The 27,523-nt window shown below is 42.6% G+C and overlaps 1 protein-coding gene across 9 annotated transcripts in view; it reads left to right on the top strand.

The window, feature by feature from the left end:
- Window positions 1–310: 310 nt before the first annotated feature.
- Window positions 311–27,523, top strand: part of arvcfb (ARVCF delta catenin family member b) — a 102,669-nt gene continuing 75,456 nt past the window's right edge. For all 9 annotated transcript variants that reach the window (XM_046385736.1, XM_046385738.1, XM_046385735.1 and 6 more), the window contains exon 1: window positions 311–546. In XM_046385736.1, the coding sequence (XP_046241692.1) occupies window positions 526–546 (21 nt within the window). In that variant the 5' untranslated portion in view covers window positions 311–525. The remainder of the gene's footprint in view (window positions 547–27,523) is intronic.

The raw sequence follows: 27,523 nt of genomic DNA, 5'->3' as shown, positions 1-27,523 counted from the left end.
ACATAGAATGTCTGGTAAACTACTTTTAAAATTAGATAATATAGAATTTGTAAGTAGCTTAGAAAACTGTTCTAAAGACAAGGGAAATGACAGTAACCTCAACATCTTATTGGACGGTTTTGTCTTCTATCAACATATTCTTAGCCTACAATTTGAAATGTTTTGTTGTTTTTTTTTTTTTTTTGCTGAAAAGCAACCATCGTTTTGTTGTTGCTAACAGGTATATGACCGGTAGAGTTGCAAGCGTGTAAAATTGTAACACTTTTATTTTGAAGGGCACATCGCTGCACTTCCTACATTTCTCACGCTAACTCTGTCTGGCTCGACTCAGCCGAGTAGAGGATGGCTGCCTGCGTCTGAGCTGCTACCTCTGCGCTCACAGAGGGAAAACTCAACGTAAATAGACTGAGGAGATTAGAGGAGGAGAGGTGGGAAAGGAGAACTTTTCCGAGCGGAGGAAATAGTTATCACACATTTCTTCGGGAGGTTTTTATTTTTTGGGGAAAGTAGGGGGGATTTTGGACCATGCCTGCTGAAGTGAAACAGGTTAGTGTGGCTGTTTCTGCCGGTCTCCTCTCATCGTATCTTCAGCCTCTCTGACTCTTCCTCTCTAATTGATTCCTCGTTGTTTGGATTTTGTTACATACGTATCACATTCATGCTGGAACATTACTCTCCGCGTCTCTTATATAGCGTTATTCACCCACTTATTTGCCCATTTTATACATGAGAGCAGAGAATCTCAGATTTATCGATGTCCTTCAGCAGGGAAGTGCGCGCGCGTGTGTAATGTGCGTGCACATATGGATGTGTAGTCAGTATGCACGTGTGTGGTAGGCGTGTGTGTACAAGCTCTGCTGCATGACACGAGACGCGGTAAGGACTGTATACTTCCACTAGCCTACTTTGTGACCATTTCACGTTGTAAATAGTAATGACCATGAGTAATGAGATATGTTTATTGATGGTTGTGTGTGTGTGTGTGTGTGTGGTGTCTGGTGGTTGCCTTGCAGTAAAGCAGTGCTGTGACTTACGATTTCCCCGACACATTCATGGGCTCAGAGGTGTCAGTACCACCTATGGTGTGACCATGGGACAAGCATTGAAGTATTGAAAGTTTGTCCCTGATCATCATTTGCGAGGCTCTGAATGAGCCTCGGCCAGGATTTATAGCCTATGGGCTGTAGTGCCAATAGTGTGAGAGACATGGCATTAAACCCTTTTGTCTTTCACTTGCATAGATACCGCAGGAATGTGCTTTTGTTAGCTCTTGCGAGTGTGTGTTACTGTCTGTGTGGGTGTGTGCGTACCAGGGCATGATGTGCATACATTATTGGAAGTGTTCCCTGTGTTTGAAGCGCATCCACAGGCAGCCTACACCATCACAAGTCTCTTTTTCCCTGCTGAGCTTGGCAGTGCTCAGATGCACAAAAAAGGAAGACCGACATCCAAATGAAAGAAAGTGGAGGAAAAAAAATCTGATTGAATAAGGTCAACTTCTCATCAGTGCCGCTTTCCTCGGCTGGGCAGGGAGGGGTGGAGTTACCAAACTCCTGTCTGGCAGAGAAAAACATTCTGTCAGCTTTCCCCGTTGCTCTGATAATAATACTGTAACAGTGGCCCCTGTGGATGAGTGCCACTAGATAACTGGAGGAGCCCCTGCCAAAAGGAGAAGCTGTTTTCCTCCCTCACACACTTTATTCTTTCTGTGCCTTGGTTTTGATAAGTTTAAAGGCTGTACTCTAAGCCCGAGATGAAGGGTCAGAAACAGGGCAAAAGCTGCCTGCAAGAATCCTCACTTGGGTTATGCAAATGGAAGTAGCCCCTTTCCAGACGCGTCCCAAAATGGGTCGGAGAGGTGCAGATGAACCCCTATGTTCATGACCCGCGTAAGACTGAGATAGTTGGCATAGTTAAGGGAAGGCCGGCATCGTGGTGTGACCTTTTCAACTCAGCAGGACATTCCTCAGCTAGGGAGCACCTGCTTTGTGCTGTGCTGTCAGGCAAAGGGGATCATTGTGTTTTTGACTAAGACTCAAGCCCTAAATGGATGAGTATAAGTGTCTGCGTTGTTGTTTTGGTTGTCATTGTTGTTGCTTTTGCTCAGTTATTGCTGGCCATTAAGAAATAGTTTGGAACAGTAAGAGTGGAGTTGTCTTATGAACATCTTCTAGGTGCCATCTTTAGCAGAGATCCAAGAGGAGATGAGAGAGATGCTGATCTGCCTTGGCCTCATCTAAATGCTGTAGCATAGCTTCCGGTAAATGAGTTTTAGCCCACTGAAGATTACTGCATAGCTCTCAATTAGTGGCAGTGCTTCAACCAGACAATATCTGAGTTAAATATAAACTGTCCCATGTTTTAAAACTTTGCACTAGTGCCAAAAATCCTCTGAATTTAGTTGCAGAGGCCGTAGCATCTTCTGCTCATGAAAAATAGAAGAACAGATTTGTCGTGAAGGAGAAAGGAAAACACTATGAATAATCCAGTAGTCATCATCTTGCCAGGGTCTATCAAAAAACTGACTTCTCCTCCGCAAGCTAGAAGGACCCATCTGAATAGCAAAATAATTCATCAGTGATTCAGCCAAAGACCAAAAGAGGTCTTCACACGGCAGGTTGCTGCCAGATTCCTGACAGCTAGCGGAGCTTTCAGCTGTAGCAGCTAGGTGTTCCTCCCCACTCCTCTCCGACGATGTTTGATTTCTTCCCAAAATCAAAAATCCGTCAAATTTCTCACGGCTCTTTTTTTTTTCTTTTTTTCTTTTTTCTTTAGACAACTCTATCATCATGCGCGTATTCGTTTCAATTCCTTCCCTCAGGCTTTTTCAGACCGCAGTAGATGTTTCGGAGATCAATATTTGAAGACATGTGGAGCATGAGGGATGTTATTGCTTGGAGAATGGAGGTCATACAAGAAGAATGCCAGTGACCGGAAACATATGAATGGTCATTAGCTGTGGAGACTGCATCAATACAAGGGGTATTTGCTGGGGGTGGTGGCAGGATGGGAGACCGGGGTAGGGGCGGAGGTGGGGTGGTGGGTGGCTCATGAGTGCTGTTGTGTTTTGAAGGAGAGAGTGTATGGTCATATGACGGTAAGTGCCTGGTGACTGGTGATACCAGATGGCCTTCCTGTCACACAGCCTGGCCATTCTCCCCATGTTTCCCATACCGTTCCCATGGCCACTCTCATCGCATGACCTACAACATGGCTTGACATGTTACAGTATCTGCTACCCCGCCCACCATTAACCACAGAGCTGCCTGCCTAGCATCCTGCACACCTTCTTCTTCTTTCACTGGGTGCCTGTTTTTGGTTCAGTTGCCTGAACTGACCTACATGCTTAAAGGGAATTTTAGTTTTATTTGTTACTGTCCATATATAGTCAGAAATAATGAAATATCAAATATCTTTCAATTAACCCATTATGCCACCTTGGTTTCTGGGAACGTGTTTTTCACAGTTTTTTTTGACATTTTACGAACTAAACAGTTAACCACTTTAGGGTCACAACTAATTGTTATTTTCACTACGGAAAAATATGCAGATTATTTTCTTGATTAATCTTTGAATTGTTGTGGCCATGAAATGTCTGAAACTCAAAGGTGTTCAGTTAACAGTCACATAGGATAAAGATGCAACTATTCATTATTTTCATTTTCATTTTATTGCTGGTTATTTTCACACTTTCAGAAATCCAAAGACTCTACATTTACTATCATAATGAAATAAAAAGCAACATATCCTTGCATTTAAGAGGCTGCAACCAGCAAATGTTAACATTTTTGCTTGAGAATTTGCCAACCAATTAATCAATTATCAAAATGACTAATAAACTATTTTTTTTTATAAATGAATAATAGATTAAAGGACTAACATTGCGGCAAAACCAGCAAATACTCATTTTGAACTTGGCATTTTTGTTTTAATGAATATGAAAAGTCATTTCATTCACTGATTAATAATGAAAATAACTATTGCACCCCTGTCTTATATTGTGATGGTCTTATAAAGCACCATGCTTCTACAAAGTATGCTACTGCAATTACAGTGAATGACAGTTTGGTTTACTTAATGTGAAAGTTCCTGTTGTAACAATACAACAGGCATCAGACATTTGGGCCTCCCAGTGAGTTAAGTTGAACATTAAGAATATGTGTAAATCCTACCTGCTCCATCAATATTATACATCACTATACATAGAACATTGTGTGTTCTTGCTCTGTACTCTGTATCATAATCACACACTGCCACGTTTTTGGTGTTTACAAAGTGGTTGTGTTCTGCGGAGCATTAGGGGTGCTTGCCACTCAACCCCTGGCATTACAGATGTGCCCCCATCCCCCTGCCTTGGCTTCCCCTCTGTCCTAACCCATTTGGCTGGTTGACAGTGTGACCGATGCAGGCCTGCACTCGCTCACTCACTGTCTGACCACTGGCGAGGACCATAATGCTCTCTCAGCTTTCATCATCACGCTGATGGAATTTTTTTTTTAAAAAAAAAAGGTGAGTGGCAGCAAATTGGAAGGGGTGGAGAGATGCTGGAGACGGATTCTTTCATACTGCTGTGTTTGGAAACAGCACTGGGGAGACAAAGCATCACAGTGAGGAAGTGTCAGCTTATTATCTTGCTCGAGCTTGAAAACATCTTAGCATCCTTTAAAACATTACACTGCCTTTCCCCGGTTTACATTTTGTACAGTGAACTTCCAGTCACTTTGTAATGACTGTCTGGCTGATTGAGACTTTTTTTGTGCTTTTCCTGCTGCCAAATACATTAAATCCTCCAGAGGGGAGGTGTAGACAGCCCACTCCCTTCGATGCTCAAATGCACACAGACACACACACACACGTAACTGGAGGCTACGAAGGAACATCAATTGGATCCCTGGCTTCTTTACTCAGTGTTTGTCTGCAGGCTCCAGACAGTGTAACCCTGTTTATAAGGGAGTGGGATTCATGGTTTCCTGACTGTCCAATAAACACCTTTATATCTGTGCTGCTGGAAGGGAGCAACAAGAGCCGTGTTTTCGATCGGATAGATAAGAAACCATTTGCCCCAGAGAAAGCAGAAGAGGTTGAGTCACACAGTGGTAGAGACTAACCAGAAAACCAGCACCCATTACACTTTAACCCAAGAACACTAACGTTAAAATTAGTAACACCATCACTAACGTTGGGTATTTTTTACCCGATATAATATCTCGGATAAAATACAGTTTATCACACCAGTGTTCATCATGCCATATAGGACACACAGTGGCCACCTCTTGGTTTTTCTTTCACAGCTGTACTGAGCACACATTTGGTCGAAAGTATCAACACATCCCTTCATTTGGTTGTAAAATTCGATCACTTCAAAATTGTGTGGGTGAAAATCACCCGACGTTAGTGTTCTAGGGTTAAATAAAGTTGTGCTTGTGGGCACATTACAGCTGTATTTATTGTAGTGACAATATTTGAGAGATACGGTGTGATTACATAATAACAACAGTTTGGTTATTACACAATCTGATGCTCTAAATTAGGAGGTATACACACCGCTCTCCTGTTAAAATGAAACCATGGTCAGTCAGGTCTGACTAGTGATGCTGTGAAAAGATGTTCGTACTGCCAATGAACAGATTAAAAGCAGCGTTATACAGAAGTGGACTGAGGGTCACTGAAGAAGAAAGGGACTCTTCTTCATCTTAGTGACCAAATGTTCTGTCACGACCTGCGCTGTGTGGGTGTGTCTGTGTCCATGCATTTTTCTGATGAATATACTTGGGTTTGTGTGTGATTTCATGTGCCACCACTGTAACTGGCTAATTCCCATTTTTCCTGCATCTGTGCCATAGAAAAAACAGATGATAATGTAAGTGATGCGTAGATATTCTGTGGCTGTGTCTGACCCTGACTGACAGCCAGACCGTCCTGTGACTGTCTCACAATACCATTGATAGTTAAGGTCATTCAAGTGTGTTAGATGGACTGCAGGAGTCTCAACAGTATTCAAGATAGGCCATAGGATTAGTTGATTTATTGATACGATATGTGTAAGTTATCATGATGGCCGTACGGAACAGGTCTGTGAAGACCCTGCAATTTTTTCCTCTTATTCATTCCTTCCTCTTCCCTCTCTCCTTGCGCTCCATGCTGGGAATACTTCTGCCACCCAAACCTTTAGTATGAGAAGGGTCTGGGGCCTTTTTAAAAGAACTGGGGCTTCTTTGACAGTTTATGTATAGTTCATATAGGCTCCACCCCCACCATCCTGCAGCTGGGGACCTCTTAGAGAGGCCCCGAGGGGGAAGGTCAAAGTCCTCATAAAGCTTCCCTCAACCAGAAACGCAGGAACAAACACCTCCCTACTTCTCTCTTTCTCTTTTTAACCCCCTTCAGGACCATCCACATTGTACTAAGTAGTGCATGCCGTGCAGCCATGGGGGCTGGGGGAGCAGGAGATGGCTCAGGCTCCTTTTGCGTGTTTAGTCTGGAACTTTCTTTTGACGGATTAGCCCACTTCCTGCCTCTGGGCCGTCCGTTGGAAGTAGTCAAGATGCTGTGGAGAGCATCGATTCTCCATCATCGTACCATCTGTCTCATGCTGCCTTTTGGGATTAATGATTCCCTCTGACAGCTCTTTAGTGGGGCTCTATCAGTGCTGGCTGACCATTCAGATTACACTGACATGTGGCGGTGCGAGGAGCTTGTATGAGGCATCATCTCCGACTTATTTAGTTCAGCCGCTGTAAGGAATCATTAGACATTGAGTTTTTTAAAAAATCAATTCAAACCATTGCAATTTTTCCGATGCAAGCTATCAGACACAGTATTTACAGTGATACAATTTAAATCGAAATGGAGAAAAACTTATTCAATATATTCATGTTTTATCATCTGTTTCAAGTTATATTTACTCAACTAAAACTAGCCAAATTTGGGACTCTAAAGTTGTGACTGATCGGATGAGGTATACACCTGTGACCAGCTCTGTACTTCATTCCGTGCTCACATGTAATATAGCTGTTGGCAGGGTTTGTCTGTTCATGTGAAACTGTAAACATTAGGGATCGACCAATATGGTTTTTATCAGGGCCGATACACAAACACTAATAACCGGTATTGGGGCCTAATATGCATTTGCAGTGAAAATTTAAATATTAAAAAAAAGAAAAAAAATTGAATATTGGGCTGATAATTGCTCAATCTCTAATAAACAACAATGTCAAGCATTTGTAGTAAAAAATCCATATCGTGCATTACATTAAGATAGGCAAGAAACGTACAGTTACAATCTAATTGTGATATTGAATAAGTGTAGATAGCCCTTTTTATATTTGGATTGTGATTTTGTTGACTGGCTTATTAACTGACTGTTTTAGCAAAAGACTCATATTGCTGCATTGTATCTGAAACAGCGTCCGTAACTGTAGTAGATCCATGTTGCTCAGGCAGAGCTCGGTCACTAAGCCTGTTGGGAGTTTGAAGTGAGGTCTGGCTGTTACCGAGCCGCTTGTTTTTGAAGTGCGTTGATGAGGTCCAGCACTTCATTAGAATGCTGCTCTGGACCTTGCAACGCACAATATTGGCTGTTACTGCTGATGGCTTGGGTCCAGGGAGAAAAGTAAAAGAGAATGACAGAGGAGGAAAGAGTGAGAGGGGAAAGTCCAAAGCACTGTAAGCCTCGGGGCCACAACGGCCCCTGCTACATGCGGTCTCCACTGTAACAGCAACAGCTCCGGCCCCAACAGTGCCTGCACACAAACATTATGTTAACCAGTGGCAAGAGCTCAGCCAAACCGGGAACAAAATCTCCTAAATTGGAAAAGATAAATGAGTTCCTGGCATTCTCCACGCAGACAACGGTTTATACACTTCAATGCTTTGTACAATAGAGGCATCTAGACAGTGGGCTGGTTGTCATATGCCGTTATATGTGATGGCACAGCATTGTTACTCATCATCTCATCTTCTCTTGATATGTGCTCAGCCGTTTCCCAGAAGAGCCACCGGTGGACAATGGAGTGATGCGCCTCCTCACACATTCCACAAGGCTCTATTGAGCTGTCTAATGAACCTCTACACCATACATGGCTTGCGCTGGCTGCTGGGACTCCACGAAAATGCCATCTCACCCATCACAGCCCCTCATATTTAATTTGTTTGGAATGTGTAATAGGCTGTGAAGTGGAGCGTGGTGCAGTGTTGATCTGTGCCAACCAGGTCTGCGGATATGGAAGGACAGGTGCCAGCCATCCGTGGAAGGTGCTGTACTTAACACTTGATGCCGGGTTGGACAGTGTACAATTCTGACCCTGTGCTGTAGGCTTTTAGAGTTGCCAATGTCCTGTTGCTCTAGCCAAGCAAGCTTTTAGTTTGGTTGTGTCATGACTCAGTTGCATGCCTTCAGATCCACAGTAGACATGAAACGCAACACGAGTTACTTTCTTTGTTCTGTAACTCCATCCTGTATGACTATGCACGGGAACAAACAGAAAGCAATACAAAATAAACCTAATTTCTCGGTAGGGGTCACATTTTTGTACAGCTATTATACTCTGCTATTACAATTAAATTTCTAAGATAGATATATTGATGTAATATTCAACATGTAGCAGGTCAAATTACCTTTTCCTTTTATTGGATTATAATGTATTAGCAGAGAGAGGACAGTCATGATTTGATGGTGCTGTCTCAGTATTGAGCCATTAGAATACCCCAGTTTCCATCATTATTTGTGCTTTTACCTGTCTCACTGTGTTACCTGAACTTGTAGATATTGTGGGGGAAAAAATACAGCCGTGAAGATACTACAGGTAGATTGTCTCTAAAACATACCAAGAATCACAGCTGAAATTTTCCTCACTGGACCTTTGGCTGCCATCACCATTAAGCTCTCGTGGGTATTTATTCATTTCCCTGTGGGTGTTCTAAGTCGCTGTCGGTTACCAGGCTTTCTTGGATCCTTGGCGATTCAAGGAGGGTACACTGATTGGTCAGCAGCTGTGCTAAGACATTTCTTTTTTCTTTTTACCCCTGCAGATTTAGGACGTGAGGAAAAGCGCCGCTAAAGCCTGCTACATTCTCAAAGTTAAGCAAACAAGGCCTGTTGACACAGACCTACTTGAGTTCCCAAATTCTTTCCATCATATTCTAGCACAGTTAAGAGAGGCTTAATCCAATAAAAGCCACTCTTTGCCTGTTTTGCACTGTCCCTGTTGAATTCGGCTCTATGTGTGCGTGCGTGGGGTAGTTGGGTGGGGTGAGGTGGGGGCTGTGAAGGAGTGGCCAGCTGCAGTCTCTGTTGTTCAGACCACAAGGGAACACAAGGAGTGTTTTTAGGGTCATGGAGTAGCTACATTCCAGACTTGAATGCTCAGTTGTGAGCATTCATTCCTGTCTGCTTCAAGCCATAATCCACCTCCACTGTATTCCCTGTGTCACTTATCCACAGTCCTTGAAGCATAAGATCCCTGAAATTCTGGTGCTAATTAAGGCTGCTGGTGTCTGTAACTGCCCAGCACAACAAGGATCAATGTCTTCCTCATGCAGGGCACAGCGTCACTTACCGGTGAGCCAGAAGTCACGGGAGACCCGAATGAGTGCACCCTTTTACTTGATCCTTCATGTTCTCACGCCACTCATGTTGTGATTTTAACATGGTCTTGTTATGGTCTTGTACTGCTAATGGTGATGAAATTGAAGAGTGCTGAGTGCTGTATTACCTTCTACAATTACCTGAAGAAATGAACTCAGAAAGTACTTTCTACAGTCAGGAAAGATTTTAAGGGGGAAATCAACATTTACTTCAGTTCTCTGGTGCTAACAGCCAGACTAATCTTCAGTGTTATATAACATTGTTTGACACACACCTTGCAGACAGATGAAATTGCCAAAGTGTGATAGTATGAATGAGCCAATCTGGGGAGCAGCTGTGACAAAACTGCTGCATGTTGACACATGTTGATGCTGGAAAATAGCACAGCACCTTACTCTGACACACATATGAAAGTGCACACCCTGGTCCTGCACAGATGTCACCAACAACGTTTCCTGCCTTGGTCAGTTGACAACAGATTCAATCCTGAGACCTACACACAGCAGTGGGGCCATTTTTTTCCCTTTTAGCCCTGAGCCTAACCTGTGTTCACAAGTCCCCAGCCACCACCTGATCACCACACAGATGAGGACTTTGTCAACCGATGTAGCAAATCCAACTGACAAACCATATAGAAATAATAGTAATCAAATGAAAATGCTTGCTAATCCAGTGAATCATGTACCCGACAATTCATTGTAGATCTTTAAATTGATGTGAAGTCCTGCATACCAAATATTACTTAGAATATTACTCACTCACCCAGGAACTCATTGGTTATAGCCTTTTCCAAGTAAAAGTAATAGTAATGGAACTGAAGTAATCAGTCCAATCACTATAGCCATTTAAGAGAGGGCATTAAATTGCTCGCTTTGAGTCACCTGAAAATCCCATCTAGTTTGATCTTCAGCTAAAACTGTCATGTTGGCCACCCCTAATTGTGAATGTAATGAATTGTTGCGAGTGATGAGCTAAACAACATTTGCATTGTCAGTCAATTAAGCGTGACCTAAAAAAATTGGGTTAACATTCTCAAAGTATGGGTTTTGTACCCAGCCATTGCAAAAGTGTTATGTACACTGTGGCTTTCAGCCCTCAATAATTCATTACAGTTGTAATTGTAGTACTACAATTTTCACAAATAATGAATATGCAAATATGTTCATGTTCTGTTGTATTTGTGATGACAAATTGCCTGCATTCTCTGAAAAGTCCAGAATTACTCCAACCAGTCTCACTGAAATATGGTCACCGTGGCAGGGGCTGAGAGTTGGATACTAAATCTGTGGGATGGCCTTCAAAGGGAAAGCCATTGTGTCCCCTGCCACACTGCGGTATGGAAATCACAGCGGGCACGTGCACAGAGACTGATCTGAAATTACAGGCCATCCACGCTTTGCAATCTGAGGATTGCAGGCAGCAGGACTGGCAGGATATCCCCAGTCCTCTGACCCTGGAGCCCTGAAGCCACAAACTGCTGGTGGTGTGGTGTACTCCAGTCTCTGTGGCAAACAAGCCTCCTGTCTTCTCTGTCCAACATACACCAACAAAACTAATTAACTTTTCCTCTCGGCTGAACACTCTTTCCTCTCCTCTGCCACAGCTGTGCGCTTTGAGAAGTTCTCACTTCTATGAACATTTTCTTCCTAAGTGTTTAAATGCCCAGACCCTTGGCTGTCCGGTGCTCATTTTTGGGTCCTGTTCTCTCAATTTCACAGTCAAAGTTAAGAATATTATGTTCAACTTGTCCTGTTTTGGGGTTTGAGGGGTGCAGGAGAGGTATGCAGCATCTGCAGAGCCGGTGCTGCAGATAACCAGGGAGGAGCTCAAGTCTGCAAGATGGAGTTTAAAACTTCTTTGGTATGTGTACTATACAGAGGTTGCATGTTGTTGTGTTTGATTTGATTTATGAATTCCAATGTGCTGTGTATGTCTGGCAGTGTTTGTGAACTTTGCTAATGGTAGCATTTCAGTATCGTGCAATGAGGTTCTGAAGTGGGTAAGCCTCTCTGTAGTACTGAAGCTCCTGTTCACTCTCAGAGGAGCATGTGAGAAAGAAACATACAGCCAGGAGAACTCTGCCATTACCACCATTGTGACTAGACACTGACTCCTGTAGACATGGTGGAGCTAAAAAAAAAAAATGATGCGAGATACCTGCATACTGGATTAATGTTTCCTCTGTGATGTATTCAGGAAGTTATCCATCTGTCTTTGCCATGCACACTGAAAAGTTTGACTGCTCCTCACTGATGTCTCAGTGGGTCCAATTTGTTCAAGTGCAGCTTTCTTTTCATTGGAATTCCAGTATTGTTTTAGAGTCGCCTGTGAGCACGTTTCATAATGAAACTGTGTAAACGTGCAGCAGAATCACTCTAGTCAATCAGATTTTTTCTGTTTTCGTGAATATTCTTCTCTCTAGAAGTTGCATTTTTTTTTGGCTTGGGGCTCCAGCTTGGCTGCTTTGAACGATGAGCATTTGGCTGCTCATGGATCTTCCAGTCCTCCCTGGCAGGCAGAGCTGCCTTAATTATTGCATGCCTCTGGAACGTGCCTCTCTAATGGGGCTGTTGGAGTCCCAATCAGTCAGCACTGTGTTTTCTCTCTTTAATATGCTGGCTTGAACATGCAGGGCAGCCTTAATGATGCAACAAACTACTTTAGTTTGGTGACGCCACTTATGAGGCTGTGGCCTGAAGGTATGATATCTCTTTCAGGCCGCCCGATTGTCAAACTGGGATCCAGCAGCAGTGGCTTTTTATGTTAATGTTTGCTGGGTCTGTTTTTGTGTTTGTCGCCTGGCTGGTCTAGTGGTTTGATGAAATATGACAGCCATGCACTCAGACAGTTACGGAGACTAATTTCTCAGACTGTGACAACCTAATTCAAGCTCGATGTGCAGAGAATCTGTTTTGATATTACTTCAGAAAGCCTCAATGGGGAGGATGTTTTGTTGATGCCACTACTGATGCTGCCGTACTCTAGTAAGAGAGCTCAGTAAACCTTCCACCGTAGTTGTGAATCCTCCTTGACATCACTAAGCACTTGCAGGTAAAAGATCCCCCATATATTAAAGACCCTAGGTTGGGGTATTTCCTGTAAAACTCGTCTGAATTTCACAATAGAAGCTTATTCCTGGATTCACTGAGTCAGGGATGCCACTGTCTTTTCATTGAAAGTGTCCAAGGGCTGACTCATTGCATGCTGTACCACAAATCTATAGAGGTGATTTAGGAAACTTGAACAGCATAGGTCTAATACCTCAAATGAGTCATGATCCCTGCGCCTCTCCATTCTTCTTAAACCTGTTTAACAGTCCAGAGCCCACTTGTGGAGCAGCTGATGAGAGCAGGTTTAACCATTCACACCAAAATGAGCATTATTTCACTACACACTGCTGGCCTTCTCTTTGCTCCCCTCTGTTGCTTAATCTTTATTTTGGCTGCAGAACAAGTAGTGGAACCCCTGGCAACGAAAACAAACCTCTAATAGGGGGAGATGTGAGCACCTTGTCACCATATGGGGTTCGGAATTCCACAGAATTGCTCTCTAATCTCCACAACATGTTAGGAATTTGGAGCCGTTGTTTTTCAGGAGAAAATAGCAGTCCATTCACCACGTGGCTTCTATTTTGGCACTGAGTGTGGAAGTGGCATTTGTAGTACCCCTGTAGCACTTGCACAACGTACATAAACACACAGGAAACCTATCATGTCTGTGTTGTTGGTTGTTGGACACTCCTCTTTCAGGTTGTAGTTTCATCTGCTTTCAGATCTTTTGCATCTATTTCTAGCCACTGACTGTTCAGAAACTGATGCCCTGAATTTAGCATCAGCAAATGTGTACCAAGACAGAGCAGAGTTGGTTGCTTCTGATTTGTGGCCTTGGCTGATTAGGTGTCTCCTCCGCTGAAGTAAAGTAGTTATGTTCCAGATATTTTTGCCCTGTTTCTGTCATGTGACGTACTGCTGGGCAGAGAAGCAGTTTAGCAGCTTTGAGGTCCTTCACTGACTCGATAAATGGTTGCTGATGAATCAAGGCTGTCTGCTTCCTACAACAATCAGCGTCCTCATTTCCAGTTTGGCTTTTGTTTTTCGCAGCTGGTGATTTTAAAGGTACAGTCAGTGCTTCTAATCCAATACACTTTTTGTCACGTTCAGTGAATATCTGATCACGGTCCTCTACCTGTCTGTTTTTTGTGTGCACAGCCCTGGCTCTATAAATGGGAGACAAACAAAGTGACTCGGACCGAGCCGCACAACACTATTCCAGCCAATCAGCAACAGAGGAACCATTTCCCCTTCGACATTTGCCTCTTTCTCTGCTTCTGCCGGCTACTCTACTCCTCTTGTGTTGTCACCCATAAGGAAAAGAGCTGTATCTCGAGCTCACGAGCAGATATTAAAAGTATTTTACTTGCAGTGGAAGACTTGCACCTCTTCAGTTGTGTAACACTGCTGAGACTAACTGACCCTCCGGCAGCATACGCTCTGGATTCGGCCTTATTTCTCTTTGGGTTGACTAGAAGCTGGCCGTGGAGTTCAAATATCACTGACTCTACCTTTAAACGGAATGGGTCAAAACAATGTACTGAACTACAGCTAACTACTATCATTTTCATGTTCTCATGTTGATTGTACAGTGCTTTTAGTTTTGGGTTTTCTGTCCTCCAGTTTTTTCACTTCATATTTCCTACGTTTATTTATCTTTAGTGTTGCAGTTTGCATATTAAACTTTTGACCATAGTTTGTGACATATTCATTGTGTTTTGAAAAAAACATTAGAATCCTGCTTTCCCATGGTGTAGTCAGATATGGCTTCTGTTTGTTGTTCGGCATGCAGTCAATACAGAGGACTGCAGTTTATGCGATCCAGCGTCACTCTGTGAGATGTTGTTATTTGTGTGGGCATCGAGTCTGGAAGAAATAATTCACAGGGTTATGTTTTTGAGGCTTTTAGGGTGGGGGTCTGTTGGCTTCTTATTACACGACAAAGTAAGTTATGTATAAACAGTGAGAGTCATCGTTTTCTTTCCCAGTGTGTGGAGAATCATTTGTGGAGTGGAGGGCGGAGTTGCATGCAGTTTCTCTTTGCATCCTTGAATCGTAATCTGGAACAGGCTGTTCCCTGTTTGATACATTCCGCAGGTTTACCAGAGGTCTTCAGACATCATCCTTCTTCAGTCTTTGTTCACTGCATCACTAGCCTGAAAAAAATGTTGTTTTCATCATTTTCAGATATTGCTTAGTTCCTTCCTGAGGCCAGTGGACTAATGGGCTTTGGTCTGTGGAATCCACTCCAGTGTTTTCTCCCTCATTGGGCCATTTGTTGAGGCCCCAGTGGGGCAGATAACAATAGGCTTCATATGAAATACTCACCATGACTGGGACATTCCAGTGAGCAGTCGATCTGTTCACAGCAGTTTAGTGGTTAGATAAAAATCTGCTCCAACTGAAGAGAAAAACACTAGAATGCTTCCAGGGATCCAAAATAAGATTGAGTGTTCATTTTGTTATTGGATGGTGCCGACCTGCTATCTGTCTAACCACTATCTGGCACGCAATGCTTATGGCCCTGTCTTGTCTCTCTTTGTTTAAGTCAGAATTTCAGCCTAATGAAATCAGTGTGCATCTGCAGCCTGGAATTAGAAGTGAAACAATTGTTGCATATCTTATTTATTTGCTGGAATTGCTACGGCAGAGGGACAAGACCCTCATCTCTGCCAGGCGTGGCGAAAGAGCAGTGCTCCACAGTGCTCAGGTGGCTGCAGCATGGATAGTGTGCAGATGCTCAGAGTAATTGCAGTGAAATCTGGGGATGTCTCAGGGAGGGGAGAGGTGAGTCCCTTTTAGTATCAAGGTTGTCTCTCTCGCCGTGTTCCAAGCTCTGCTGTCAAACACAAACTTGTTCTGATTAAGGAATCGCCTGCATGGCTGAGCTGATGCAGAGCAAAGAAGTCAGGTGTTGAGCCTGTGCACATAAATGTTGCAGAAACACTGCCTGCTGGCTTTGATGGTAGACCCTCTCACTCGTTTGGCTGTAAAGGGTTTTGACGAGAACTGACTTACAAAGAAGTCAGCTCTGTGTAATTTGTCAGGATGTATATTTGATGGCTTAAACAACTTAGTGTGACCAACATAGTATTTTTTTTCTTAATCCAAGAAATGAATTTAGTGTTTACTCAAATGTCTTGTTCTCAGCAGAGTAGAAACCAGCTGTGTCATTATCATATAGATGTGTTTCTGTGGGGGAGAAAAAAAACATGAGTTGTTTTTGTGACATAAACTGCACAAATTGCAAAAGTAATGGGTGGAAAAGAAAGAAATCTCCCTGTTAGCTGGAAGTGCATAATTAGCTATTAGCATGTAGTGATCTGGTCCGAGCCCAGGATTTTAATAAGATGGTGCATCGTTTTGTGTTGGTGAGCACAACCAATGTTAATAATACAAGTAACATCCAGAATAAGGGGGCATCTGTGTCTGTGCTTTAAAGCTGTGCAGCATTCATACAGCAATAACTTGAGATATGCTAATATTCCTTTTCTAATGTTAATTCTACCTTTGTAAGGGTGCTTCTGGGCCTTAAAACCATGCTACCTCTTGATGGTTTTCAACACACAACACATTATCTGCAAGAGCAAAGTTGTAGTCTGTGTTAGCGTTATCAATGCTACTAGCTGCTGTTTGTCACTAGAATTTCATATCCTGTGCCACTTAGCTAAGACAGATGTCTATTAGTGTAGTCTGTGGAGTGTTATAAAAGTATTTTTGAAGTGCAAGACTCAGTTCCATGTACAATTTTACCTCTAAAAAGTCATTTTTCCTGGTTCACAGCAAATTACTTCATTTTGAAACAATTTCTGAAATGTTTGTTGGCAGTTAACCAACCAACTGAATACAGAATGTCTGTGGGCTGTGTTGTTTCCTATGTGGTTTGCAGTGTGTTACAGACGATCGTTGTGTATGAAGTTCACATTCCTGCTGAGGCATAAAGGAAGAGCACAATGCTAAGGCCACAAAAGCACAGGATGTTAGCACGTATTGTAGTTAATGCTGTTGGTGTCAGTCCAGCCGTCCAAGGCAGTTCCCTTTGCAGTGCTTTTGTAACCTCTGCAGTCCTGTGTGAAAAGCTGACTAGGACCTTTTGAGAAACTTGCATATCTGCCTCTTTTCTTGCTGTGTAAAGCTGACAAAAAGCCCTGTGGTTATGTTCTGTTTTCCCAGAGAAAAATTTGCTTTCGATTGTGTGTCTGCTTTTCTTTTGCCAAAGCTGGCTTCTTACAGCTCTTTCTCAAGGAGGATTATTGGAAAAGGCTGTCACTGTCCAGTATATTTTTTTTATAATCGCAAATAAAAGTACTGTGGCAGTGGTATGTGAGCTTGGGTGCATGGCTGTGTGTGTGTGTTCGGCTGCTGTTAGCCAATATGTTTAGACTATGTTTAAAAATGATGTATTGGATAGTCAGCCTTGTCCACTTCCGATGTGAAGAAGTTCCTCTGAAAGTGAAAGTTTTTATGACTGCTATGGTAATCATAAAAACCAGTGTCTTACAGAACAAATTATTCCAGCGTGGTGTGAGTTTAGTGAACAGCTGTTGTCATCTCAGCCTGCCTCACCTTGTTTTAAGAAGCTTGTAGCACATCTGAAGCAACTTCATGATTGTTGTTTTTTTTTTTTTTTTTTTTTTTTTTAGGAAATATTGGTGTTATAAATGTTGTAAGATGTTTGTAAGATGTTCCAGCCAGCCTTCCTTTAACCATCAAGGAGCTGTGTGCATCTGAATCTATGCAGTACATGTATCTGGATCCAACTTTGTAGTGAATTATATTTGGGCTCCACTTACATGCTGCAGAAATCAGCGCACAGCAGTAAGACTTATTCAATGCAGCAGCCCCCCAAACCCCACTTCTAACAAAAGCTCTTCACTGTCTGAGTGCAGTCATCTCACACTCTCCATTCTATTTTCAGCCTTTAGACAGAGACCCACACCCTCTTGAGTGGACCCCACTCGCTCTGTGTGGGCCAGAGTGTGGGCCTCTGCTCACCCAAGACATTTACACTCACACAAAGCAGCTCCTGCCAGCTCGTACAAAAGTAACAGTGGAGGTAGCCCTTCCAGATATGGTGTGGCCTCACTAAACCTCTGTCTTGGCTATACCAAAAATATAAGAAGCATGCTCATTTAAGTTTGAATTCTTACAGGAGAATTGGCATGTTTGTCAGAGCGGTACTAGTGAGTCAGCACACAGTGGCTCAGACCATTCTCTGCTTTACTTTCTGTTTTCTTTTCTGATGACTGACACTAAGGCATTTGTCATTTTATTTCTGCATTTTTACCCTTTTCTAGGCATGAAAAGCATGCACAGTTGTAATATTGAGAATCCTAGTAATGCATAATGCTACCAGTTAGCCCCTCTTTCTTTATGAATTCCATCTATCAGGGTGGGGTTGGATTCCACAGTGGGCAGACAGCAGGAAAGCGACAAGCACTGTGTTTCCTTCCCGCCTTCATACAGTTTGCCAAGCTCCCACTATGCTGATAATGCTATGCCAGCAACACACGTCTTACTATTACAACAAGATAAACAAGTACCAAGGGTTAAGGACATTTTCTCGGTGGACATTGGGTTGAGCTGTGACAGGCCATTCATTTGGTATAGTAGCTGCGTTTTACATTGGTGTACAGTGCATTTTATCAGATGGTATTCATCCACTCTTATTGTTAGTTTAAGTATCTTAAACGTATCTAATGTTACACCAGAGTGAGTAACATACTGTAAGCGGGTTTCAGGTTTCATCAGGGCTGCTCGACAGCCTTGATGCTCGAGCCTGGAAAGTACCCGAATTTCGATCAATTAAGAGAGGGAGATGAGGTTAAACTGATTTGGAGTGGCTACACGGCAGCAGAATTGTAGGTAATCAGATGGCTGGCGTGCACCGGACATCCTCTGTCTGACAGAAACAAAAACACACAAGCTCCTCAGTGTTCCTGATAATCACAGCTGTAGACAGGGAGGCGCAGTGACTCTATCAGCTGCTGAGCAATCACATCTTCTGGAATTGGACTAGCCTGAAGCACCACTTACTGAAGTGTGCAGTGATGACTGTTGTTCTTTGCATAATTACTGTTGGATTACCCATGTCCCCCTGGGTTAAAATAGTTATGTTGGTGATCTGTTACAAAGTGGTGTCTGGAGATCCCCAAAGCTTAAGGAGGTTCCACAGGGGTCCCCAGCAACATGAGGAATAGTCTAATGTTTTCATTACTCACTCCAGTTTTATAGTCAGTGCAGTCTGTGTAAATGTAACTATTATAAATATGATTTTTTTTATTTTACAACTTATCCCCTAAGGGGCAGTGTGCAAACTTTAGAATGTATTGAATGTAACACAAGAATGTTTGATCACTCTTGATTTATCATGTATTTTGAGCTCCATCACAATACTTTTGACTCTAATATGGAACTCAACCACCTTTGTTTTCTCTTCTGCTTCATCTTCTGCAGATTCCTGTGGCGTCAGATTTGAAAACAGGAAAAATAGTTGAAACACAGTAACGGATAATTCTGGTGTATTACAAATTGTGGTTGATTTTTGTTTTCCACGACACTCACTCAAGCGCAGCCTGTTCACGGATACAAAAGTATCTGCTGCCGTATTTATTCATTTGTGTATAGAGCTTTTTGTTTTTGTTTTGTGGAGGCACAATATGATGACCTTTACATATGCTTAGTTCTAGTTTAGGTGATAGCTTTCTTGTTGGCCTTTATTTTCTCTTCTGTGTAAGTTGTTTCACGTCTGTATGATGGTCTGTCCGCCTCTTCTGCACTGCCCAACATCTTTTTGTGTCAGTCTTGACAGCTGTTATTACCAATATGAATGTTAGCCAAAGCTACGAATCACCTAAACTGTAAAAAAATCTGAATTATCCTTTAATGTAAATCTACAATCTATCTGTGTGGCTGTGTGGGTTTCAGATGAGGAGCAGCTCTGGCTGATGTCCCAGAGGGTTGGGTTGAGATTTCCTTCCTGTTGGGAGTCATGTCTTTACCAGTGTCTGGATGATATCTATCATGCAAACTACCCTGACCATTCTTTTAAAAGGACAGTTAACGGCTATTTTGAGTCAAGGTCCTGTTTACTGGATTCCCAAATCTTCAGAAGTCAGCATTTCCTGTTGCATGGAATGCACTAAACAGCAGCAGCAAAGGCAGGACGAGGGGTTTGCTTCATGATGGGGGAGCTGGATAGAGATGTTTGGGAGTGTGTGTGTGTGTGTGTGTGTATGTGTATGTGTGTGTGTGTGTGTGTGTGTGTGTGTGTGTGTGTTCGTTTGATTAAAGGCTGGCCGAGGGGTTAGCAGCCAGATGCTAGGCCTGCAGCTGGCTGGCTGAGTGGGAGGGGAGCTACACTGAAAAGCAGCAGTGCCAGCAAAGTGGGGCTTAGCCAGACACTGAGAGGAGATAATCCATATTTCATCTGCATCCTCTTCCTCCCAGCCACCTGCAGAGCAACACAACACAGATCCAGAACATGAATAGTGCATGACACAGAAATAAAATTTGAGAAGTGCTAACACTTCAGTGGAAGAAAGAGACGTCCTTTCATATCACACCTTGGGGAGCTCTTCAGAACTCAGGAATGACTCTATTAGACAGTGAGATTCAAAGTTACCCCGCCCTCCAAACACCCCACCCACTCGCCCATCCTTCTAATGCAGAGGTGCAGCAGGCACCTCTTCCATCTGGATCCAATCAAAAGGCTTTACTATGCACTCTTAATAAATATGAGAGCTCTGCCGATCATTCAAAAGACAGTTTTTTTGATATTCTTAATTCATCCAACAAATGTTGGGGATGAAAACCATACTTCATAGTGAATGATCCACAGCTTCAAAGACATTATTTATATTTATACTGTGGCTCTTGCTCAAAATGTACTACTTATTTAGCATGTGAAAAAAAGGCACAGTACCAAAAGCTATATTTCAGATATCTGCCTAGTTTTAAATATTCATGATCAGCTTGCAGCTTTGAAAGTAAGCTTAAAAGACTCTCTTGCATGCTCAGTCTCACCACAAACACACACACACACACACACACTCAATCACACAGAGCACCAGAATGGGGGCCTTGTCTCTTGTCTCTGCATTTTTATCCCCTACTCAATATTCAGAGGAAATCAGGTAGACTTGTTTCCATTAGCTTGTAAATGAGCTGTTGTTTTTTTGTAGCGCTATTAATTTCTAATTAAAAGTCTTAACTGCAACACAATGTCATCTGCATCAAACCAATACAGATCCTGTTCAGACCCAATTTATCCCTGTTTACCTCTTCCAGATTCATTGGAATACATTATGTGCAAATATGTTGGTCTACTCTCCATCTTACTTGACTTTATTGCTATTATTATTGCTATTATATATCATTGTCATGAAACAAGCTCTTTGTGCTGACTCAGATTCGATGTTTTTCCAAATCCAACAATGCAAGATGAGAGGTAGCTCTGTCTTTGTTTTGGAGTGATGTGGAGGTCATGGTGTCTGTGTACTCTGGTTGACCCAGAGATTTCAGATCTGTAGTAGTGTTTAACATTAAGCTCCGGCTGCACACTGCTCAGAGTCTCAGGGACTCAGTTTGTGTAGAGGGCTGTTCCAGTCCTCTATCAGTATCTTACTGTAAGGCTATCTAGTGGGAGGAAGTTTTTTCTTTACCAAGTTAACATTTAACATTAAACTACTGGCCTTAATGGCACCAGAAGGTTAAGAATATTAATGCAGAAACAATTAGTCAGTTTATCGACAAAAAATCAAGCAACAATTTTGATAATTGTTTGAGTCACTGAAACAGTTGTAGGTTTCAGCTTCTTAACCAGAGAATATTTTGCTTTTCAATGATATATATAATTGTAAATGTCATATTTATCATTAGTTTTAAATTATCATATTTGTTGCTTTAGAACAGACGAAAACGACTTGAAGACTAAACATAATTTTTAGGAAGATAAAGATATAATATCTAACATTTCCGCATTAAATTGTCGAAAAACGACTAGACATTTGTTATTATTATATTCATCTGTCTCTGTAACTTCAGAGAGTGAGGAAGTAAGTTGGCAGACTTGACTAATCATAACATGAATAGAAATTTAAAAGATTCTCTTTTCCAGAGTCATACCAGATTTTCTTTGGCAATGGTTGTTGTTTCACAATGAAGACAACAATTTCCATGATACACATGGTTATTTTTATTATTTACTGGGTCATGTCTGTTAGATGATTTGGATGCAAACGTCCATATTCATCATCCATAGCAGTCTTTAAGACGTAATTGCAGAGTAATTTGCAGAGGTAAATACAGGCAGAAGTTAGACATGAACAAACATCTGGTTAATAAATAGAGTTAAAAACAATGTTCTGTGTAAATGGTTTTTTCCAGGTGGAAGCATTCAGTTAGAGGGCACAGCACTGACATGATGTATGCTCCTATACACACCCACTTATCTACTCACCCACACATGCAGAAACATATTCACTACACAGGGGCTGGTTAGCAGAGCAGGGCAGTATAGATGTAATATCACATTTCTTTTCATCTGACAGAGAGAGAATAATAAATAAAGTAACCAGGCTGTAGCTCAAACCTCCTGATAGATTTATCCAGCTGCACAATGGCTCTTTTATGAGACATATACGTCCAGTCTCACCTTATCTCACGAGCCGCTGAAGGTAAAGTAAATTTCTCCATCGGCCAGTTCTCATGGTTTGTCCTCCGCCTCTGGGTGTGACGCCACGCCATTGCCCGCAAAATGAGCCTAATCTTTTACCAGACGGTTGGCACAAGGCTGTAAAAATATCCCCAGAGCTGGGTTAATCACGTTTGACTGAGTGTGGATTTGAAAAGCAGTCACAGTTATTGTGACGGACTGCATTAGCTCTGTGAGGTGTTATCTAAGCGTGCAACGTTTTTTCAGAGTGGGGTTCTGGTGATGGTGGAGGTGCCTTCAGGTTCCAGGGCTCCTTCAGAAGGTTATGGGGTTTTCCTGTCAAAATGAGGAATAGTTTAATTTGCTCTAAAATGTTCAATCAGTCACTGCATTAGAGTGAATGCAGTCACAAGTTTGAGCCTCACCTCTACAACCCCCTTCAGCTCTTTTCAGACATTTATATAGTTTGGAATAAATCATTAAAAGCACAAATGTTGCCACACAGGTTCATAGGGTCTATTTTGGTTTTCATGATATAAAACAGTTGGAAAATTTTTTGGTTGACCTACAAAATATAACCCCCTGTTTTTAATGGCTTCCTCTCATAGAGAATTCCCTACATCACACCCCCCTGCACCACCACAGTCCCACACATTTAGTATCTTTTCTAAAACAGTACGAGCACCCTGCTAAAACTGTTAGTATTCCTCCGTAATAACTGCCCCAGGTTTTACTGTTTTCTGCTCAAGAGATACAGAAAAAAAGCCTGAGCTGGAGGAAGTGGGGGGTAAATTTCTGTTGCATGGGGGACTGTGCAGCACATACAGACAGTTTTTGTAGAAATGGTGTCGGGGGGACAGTAAGTGTTGCACTGGTAGCCTAACAGAATCTGGAACATATGTCCTCTTTCCAACTCCCTAAATCTCTAGTAGACCTCATATGAACTGAGCTTCTGGCAATGCTCTTTTAAATACCCCCCCCCACACACACACACACACACACACACTCACACCATCACAACCACCTCAACCCCAATCACCAGTACTCATGCTGACAGTGATCCAGAGGCTGAGGGGAGGGGCACTGCACACAATCCATCCTCCAGTAACCCAGAGTTGCACCATCGCAGCAAACCCACCACCACCCACCAACCGCCGACTGTGGCCAGCTACCACTAATCTGCCTCCACAGTACTGAATTCTTCTTTCTTTTCTGCCTCTCTCATGGCCGCGCCCGCTGTCCAAACAATCAAAACCCTGGCCATGAGCGCTGACCTTTCTCCAAGGCTCATTGTTTTACTTTTACTCTACAGGCTCCATGTGGTTTCTTCTCCTTTTGTTTTTTATTTATCATCTTTCTCCTTCTCTTGGTCTCTTCAGCTACTTACTGAAAACGTATTTATCTTCCTGCTGCTCAAGTTGCTGTGTGCAGCCATGAATTCAATCCTGAGAGTGACTTTCTGCATGTTTGACTTCTAATCTGCCTCCGGGCCTTGAACTGTGAGGAGAACATGTGCTATGTGACTCCATGTCTGCAAGTGTGTTTGTGTGTATGGTATATAATTGTTAGCATCTGTAAGAAATTACCAAAGGTTTCAAAACATCTCCCTGCCAATTAGAAATGGAACATCAGCCTTTTCAGACACTGAGGTGTCCAATGTTGCCTAGGGTCAAGCTGGGGTTTCCATCTGTTGCTCGGTAGTTGGTTCAAAGTGTGAATGTTTGGTCGTGATGTCCCGTTGAGAAGCACGCAGTTTCTTTCTGTCCTTCTTTCTTTGCTTGGGTTTTGGATGTGAGGCTCAGAGGTGGCCTCTGTCTTTCAGGGTCTGAGCCTGCGAACCGACCTGGCTACCTCTTGTCTGGGCAATGGTGCAACGGAACAAAAGGTTGGACTGGGGTGGGCAGTGATTGAGGCGTCTGAAACCAGGAGGCCAAGCGTGAAAGAGATGAGAGAGGGAGAGAAGCCCAGATTTGGCCCAGGATCAGACGCCAGAGAAGGAGAGATTAAGGTCCCATCAATCCCAGCTGCATCATCAGCGCTTTGGCCCTCTCCCCCGTCATTACTTGTGTGTTTTTGTGTACCTTATTTGTGTGCTTTACCTCTTAACAGTTCCCTAGAAAGATTTTTAAAGCATGCTCACACGTAAATGCACAAATACACAAATCCACTGTACACCCCAACACCGGGTCAGCTGGATTTTCAATCATTTCAGAGAGTTGGGACCTCTGCCCCGACTGTAACTGAGATGAGGCTTGCCTGGCTGGCCTTGGATATGAGTGAATGCTCCCCATTCTCCCTTTTCGCCCTGGGAGAGCATGCTGCTTTGGGCCTGTGCCACGCATTGTCAGCCTCTCGAGTTTGCCTTCCTCTACTTGACTTCCCTTCTGCCTCTATTTCATCCCACAAACAAATCGTGTTTTGGCTGAATGTTTGAATCACATGGCCGTGGCTCACAGTTGCTTTTTTACGGGTCACCCTTGTGCACTATGTTTGCACGCGCTCCCTCTTTCACCCTCGTTCTCTTTTGAACTTCATCATGTGGTTTTTTGCTGTGGAAAGCTGCCGAGAGGGCAGGTGGTAGAAACAGAAGGGGCTGATGGGAAATTGGATGACCTGAGGTTAGCCAGGCGATCTTTGCTGGAGGATTAATTGTGTAAGAGCCATGTAATGATTGCTGGCATGTCTCCGGAGTGAAATCCTGTTAGTCACTGCACAGGGGTCAGGCTAAGACTGAGCATGTTGTGGGTGTGTGCATGAGGAAGGAAAATGACTGTGATCACGCCGGTATGCATGACCAGGTGGCGATCTGACAGGTTCTGCTGTCCCAGCCTGAAAGCTTTTTCCCAGTGTTTTCAGAATGAGACATACGTATCTAATACCTGCTCACGCAGGTGGTGTAGGGGTGAGATGGAAAACTGTCCTCAAGTATACCTGTAGTAATTGACAAGAAACTACTGTTGTGCTAGTGATAAGAACTGTTTCTTGTAGATGACTGACTTTGTAGCTTTCAGTGTCTCTTTGGACTCCTCCTGTTCAAAAATTAATGCTCAATTTTAAAAATGACAAAAAGAACAAAAGTATTTTGATAGGGATGTTTTTCAGGGGTTGGCCTTGGCCCCTTACTTCCAGTGAAGGGAAATCTTAATCATTCAGCATACCAAGAAATTTTGGACGATGCTATGCTTCCAACTTTGTGTCAACAGTTTGTTGAAGGTCCTTTTCTATTCCAGCATGACTGTGTCCCAGTGCACAAAGCAAAGTCCATAAAGACATGGCTGGATGAGTTTGGTGTGGAAGAACTTGAGTGGCTCACACAGAGACCTGACCTCAACCCCATCCAACACCTTTTGGGATGAACTGGAGAACGAAGATTGTGAGCCAGGACTTTCAGTCCAACATCAGTGTCTGACCTCACAAATGCTCTACTGCATGAATGGGCAAAAATTCCCACAGAGTGTGGAAAGTCTTCCCAGAAGAGTGGAAGCTGTTATAGCTGCAAAGCTGTCTGTGTATTTAGAATGCGATGTCATTAAAGTCACTGCTGGCGTAATGGTCAGGTGCTCCAATTCTTTTGTCGATATAGTGTATATAGGTTAGGCTATTGAACCTCATTATATTTTTGGTACCAACTGAAACACATATATACAGATACAGAAGACTGTCATAACCTGAATGCTGATAATGAATGTCTGCTCATATTCTTTTTGTTCATTGTTTAATGAAACTTTTTGTCGTTTAATAATAATTTTTCCATTTACATTGCTATACAGCAGCAGTGGACCCAAATGTCACATCAAGAGACAGTTACGACAACACAAGACTTGGCTATACTGGCAACTGTTGAATTAGACAGTGTAGACACAGACAGGACGCAGGAGAAATAAGGAAGGGGTAGGATATATATATGTGCCTACAAGAATCAAACTGGAGACGCTCTAATTACACAGTATGCATATTAACCAGTAGACCATCAGAACGCCCCACTCTTTTTTTCGGCGTGTAACAAAATATTCCAACTTGCTTAATGTGCTGCTGTCATATAAAAACTTAGATAAAACCCTAACCCTAACTTAGATGAGCAAACTTGTTCAAAGATTAAGTTCAAAAATCTGATCAAGACATTTTACTCTCAATGCTACAATAAAACTAAAAAGTATTACTATTATTAGTACTAATACTACCACAACCGCATCTAGAAAATGTGTGTACAATTTGTACCACACACCTTGGACAGGTATGGTGGGATGACTCATTCTCTGAACTCCAACTGAAGTCATCTTGTTGTTTTTCTGTCGTGGGGAAAGGAAAACCTCTTATCTGAGTACACTCTCTCCTTTTCCATCATTTTACTCTATCTCTCCATCCTCAAACAACACTGAGCAGCTTATTGAACACAGATGATGAATGGGTGGGGATTGATGGAAGATAGCAGGCTGCTAATTGACACTGCTGTATCACTTCATCTCCCGTCTTTGTATTCTTCTCCTCCTCCGTCTTTTCTTTTCACAGCACAGCAATCCATTAGGGTTCAGATTAGTCACTCTTAAGGAGCCTTATGTCCCTGCATGATATATTGTAATGAACTATAGTCACAGAAGATGACTCCACAGGAGATTGCTCAAGGGCTCTTTTCAAGGGTATTGTTTTTTAGAGCCATTGATTGTGGTGTTGAGTTATGGAAGACCACACGTTCTTAAATGTCTTTCCATTGTTGGTCTGTTGTACGCATTTCTTCAGTGTTGTTTAATGTGATGTAGCAAAAGTGGCTAAGTTGCTTAAAATTTTCTTAGGGTTAGGGTTAGGTGGGCATATTATAGTAAAAGTACGAACACACGACAAGCCTCATCCATTCAGGAGTGTTTAGTCTTTTCTGTTTTGCATTGAGCAGAAAGGGGAGGTCTTTCTTGTACAACTAGTCAAAGCCAAAAACACCAGACTGACTAAAGTGCAGGTTGTAGAACTCCATAAGCCTGCTTCACAGCCAAATCCCGCTTTGTTTGACGCCTTAGCTTCTTCTCTACCACTGCCTGTGCAGAGGTGGTTTAAGTGGAAAAGCTCTTGAAAGTTTTTTATTCATCAGAAGTGGGGTCCAGTTCTTGGCAGGGTTATTACACTCGGCAAGTAGACTAACATTTTTGTCGCTCTGTTATTTACTTGTGCTGAGGAACCCAAAGGTGTGTTTTTCTCCAGATAAACATGCTCCTTAACAGATATGCCTGCTTGTGTGTATAA

The sequence above is a fragment of the Scatophagus argus genome, chromosome 4 (genome assembly GCF_020382885.2).
Source record: "Scatophagus argus isolate fScaArg1 chromosome 4, fScaArg1.pri, whole genome shotgun sequence".
In the NCBI taxonomy this organism is placed as follows: Eukaryota; Metazoa; Chordata; class Actinopteri; family Scatophagidae; genus Scatophagus; species Scatophagus argus.
The sequence above is the reverse complement of the archived record's forward strand: the minus strand, read 5'-3'. Positions and strand labels throughout refer to the sequence as shown.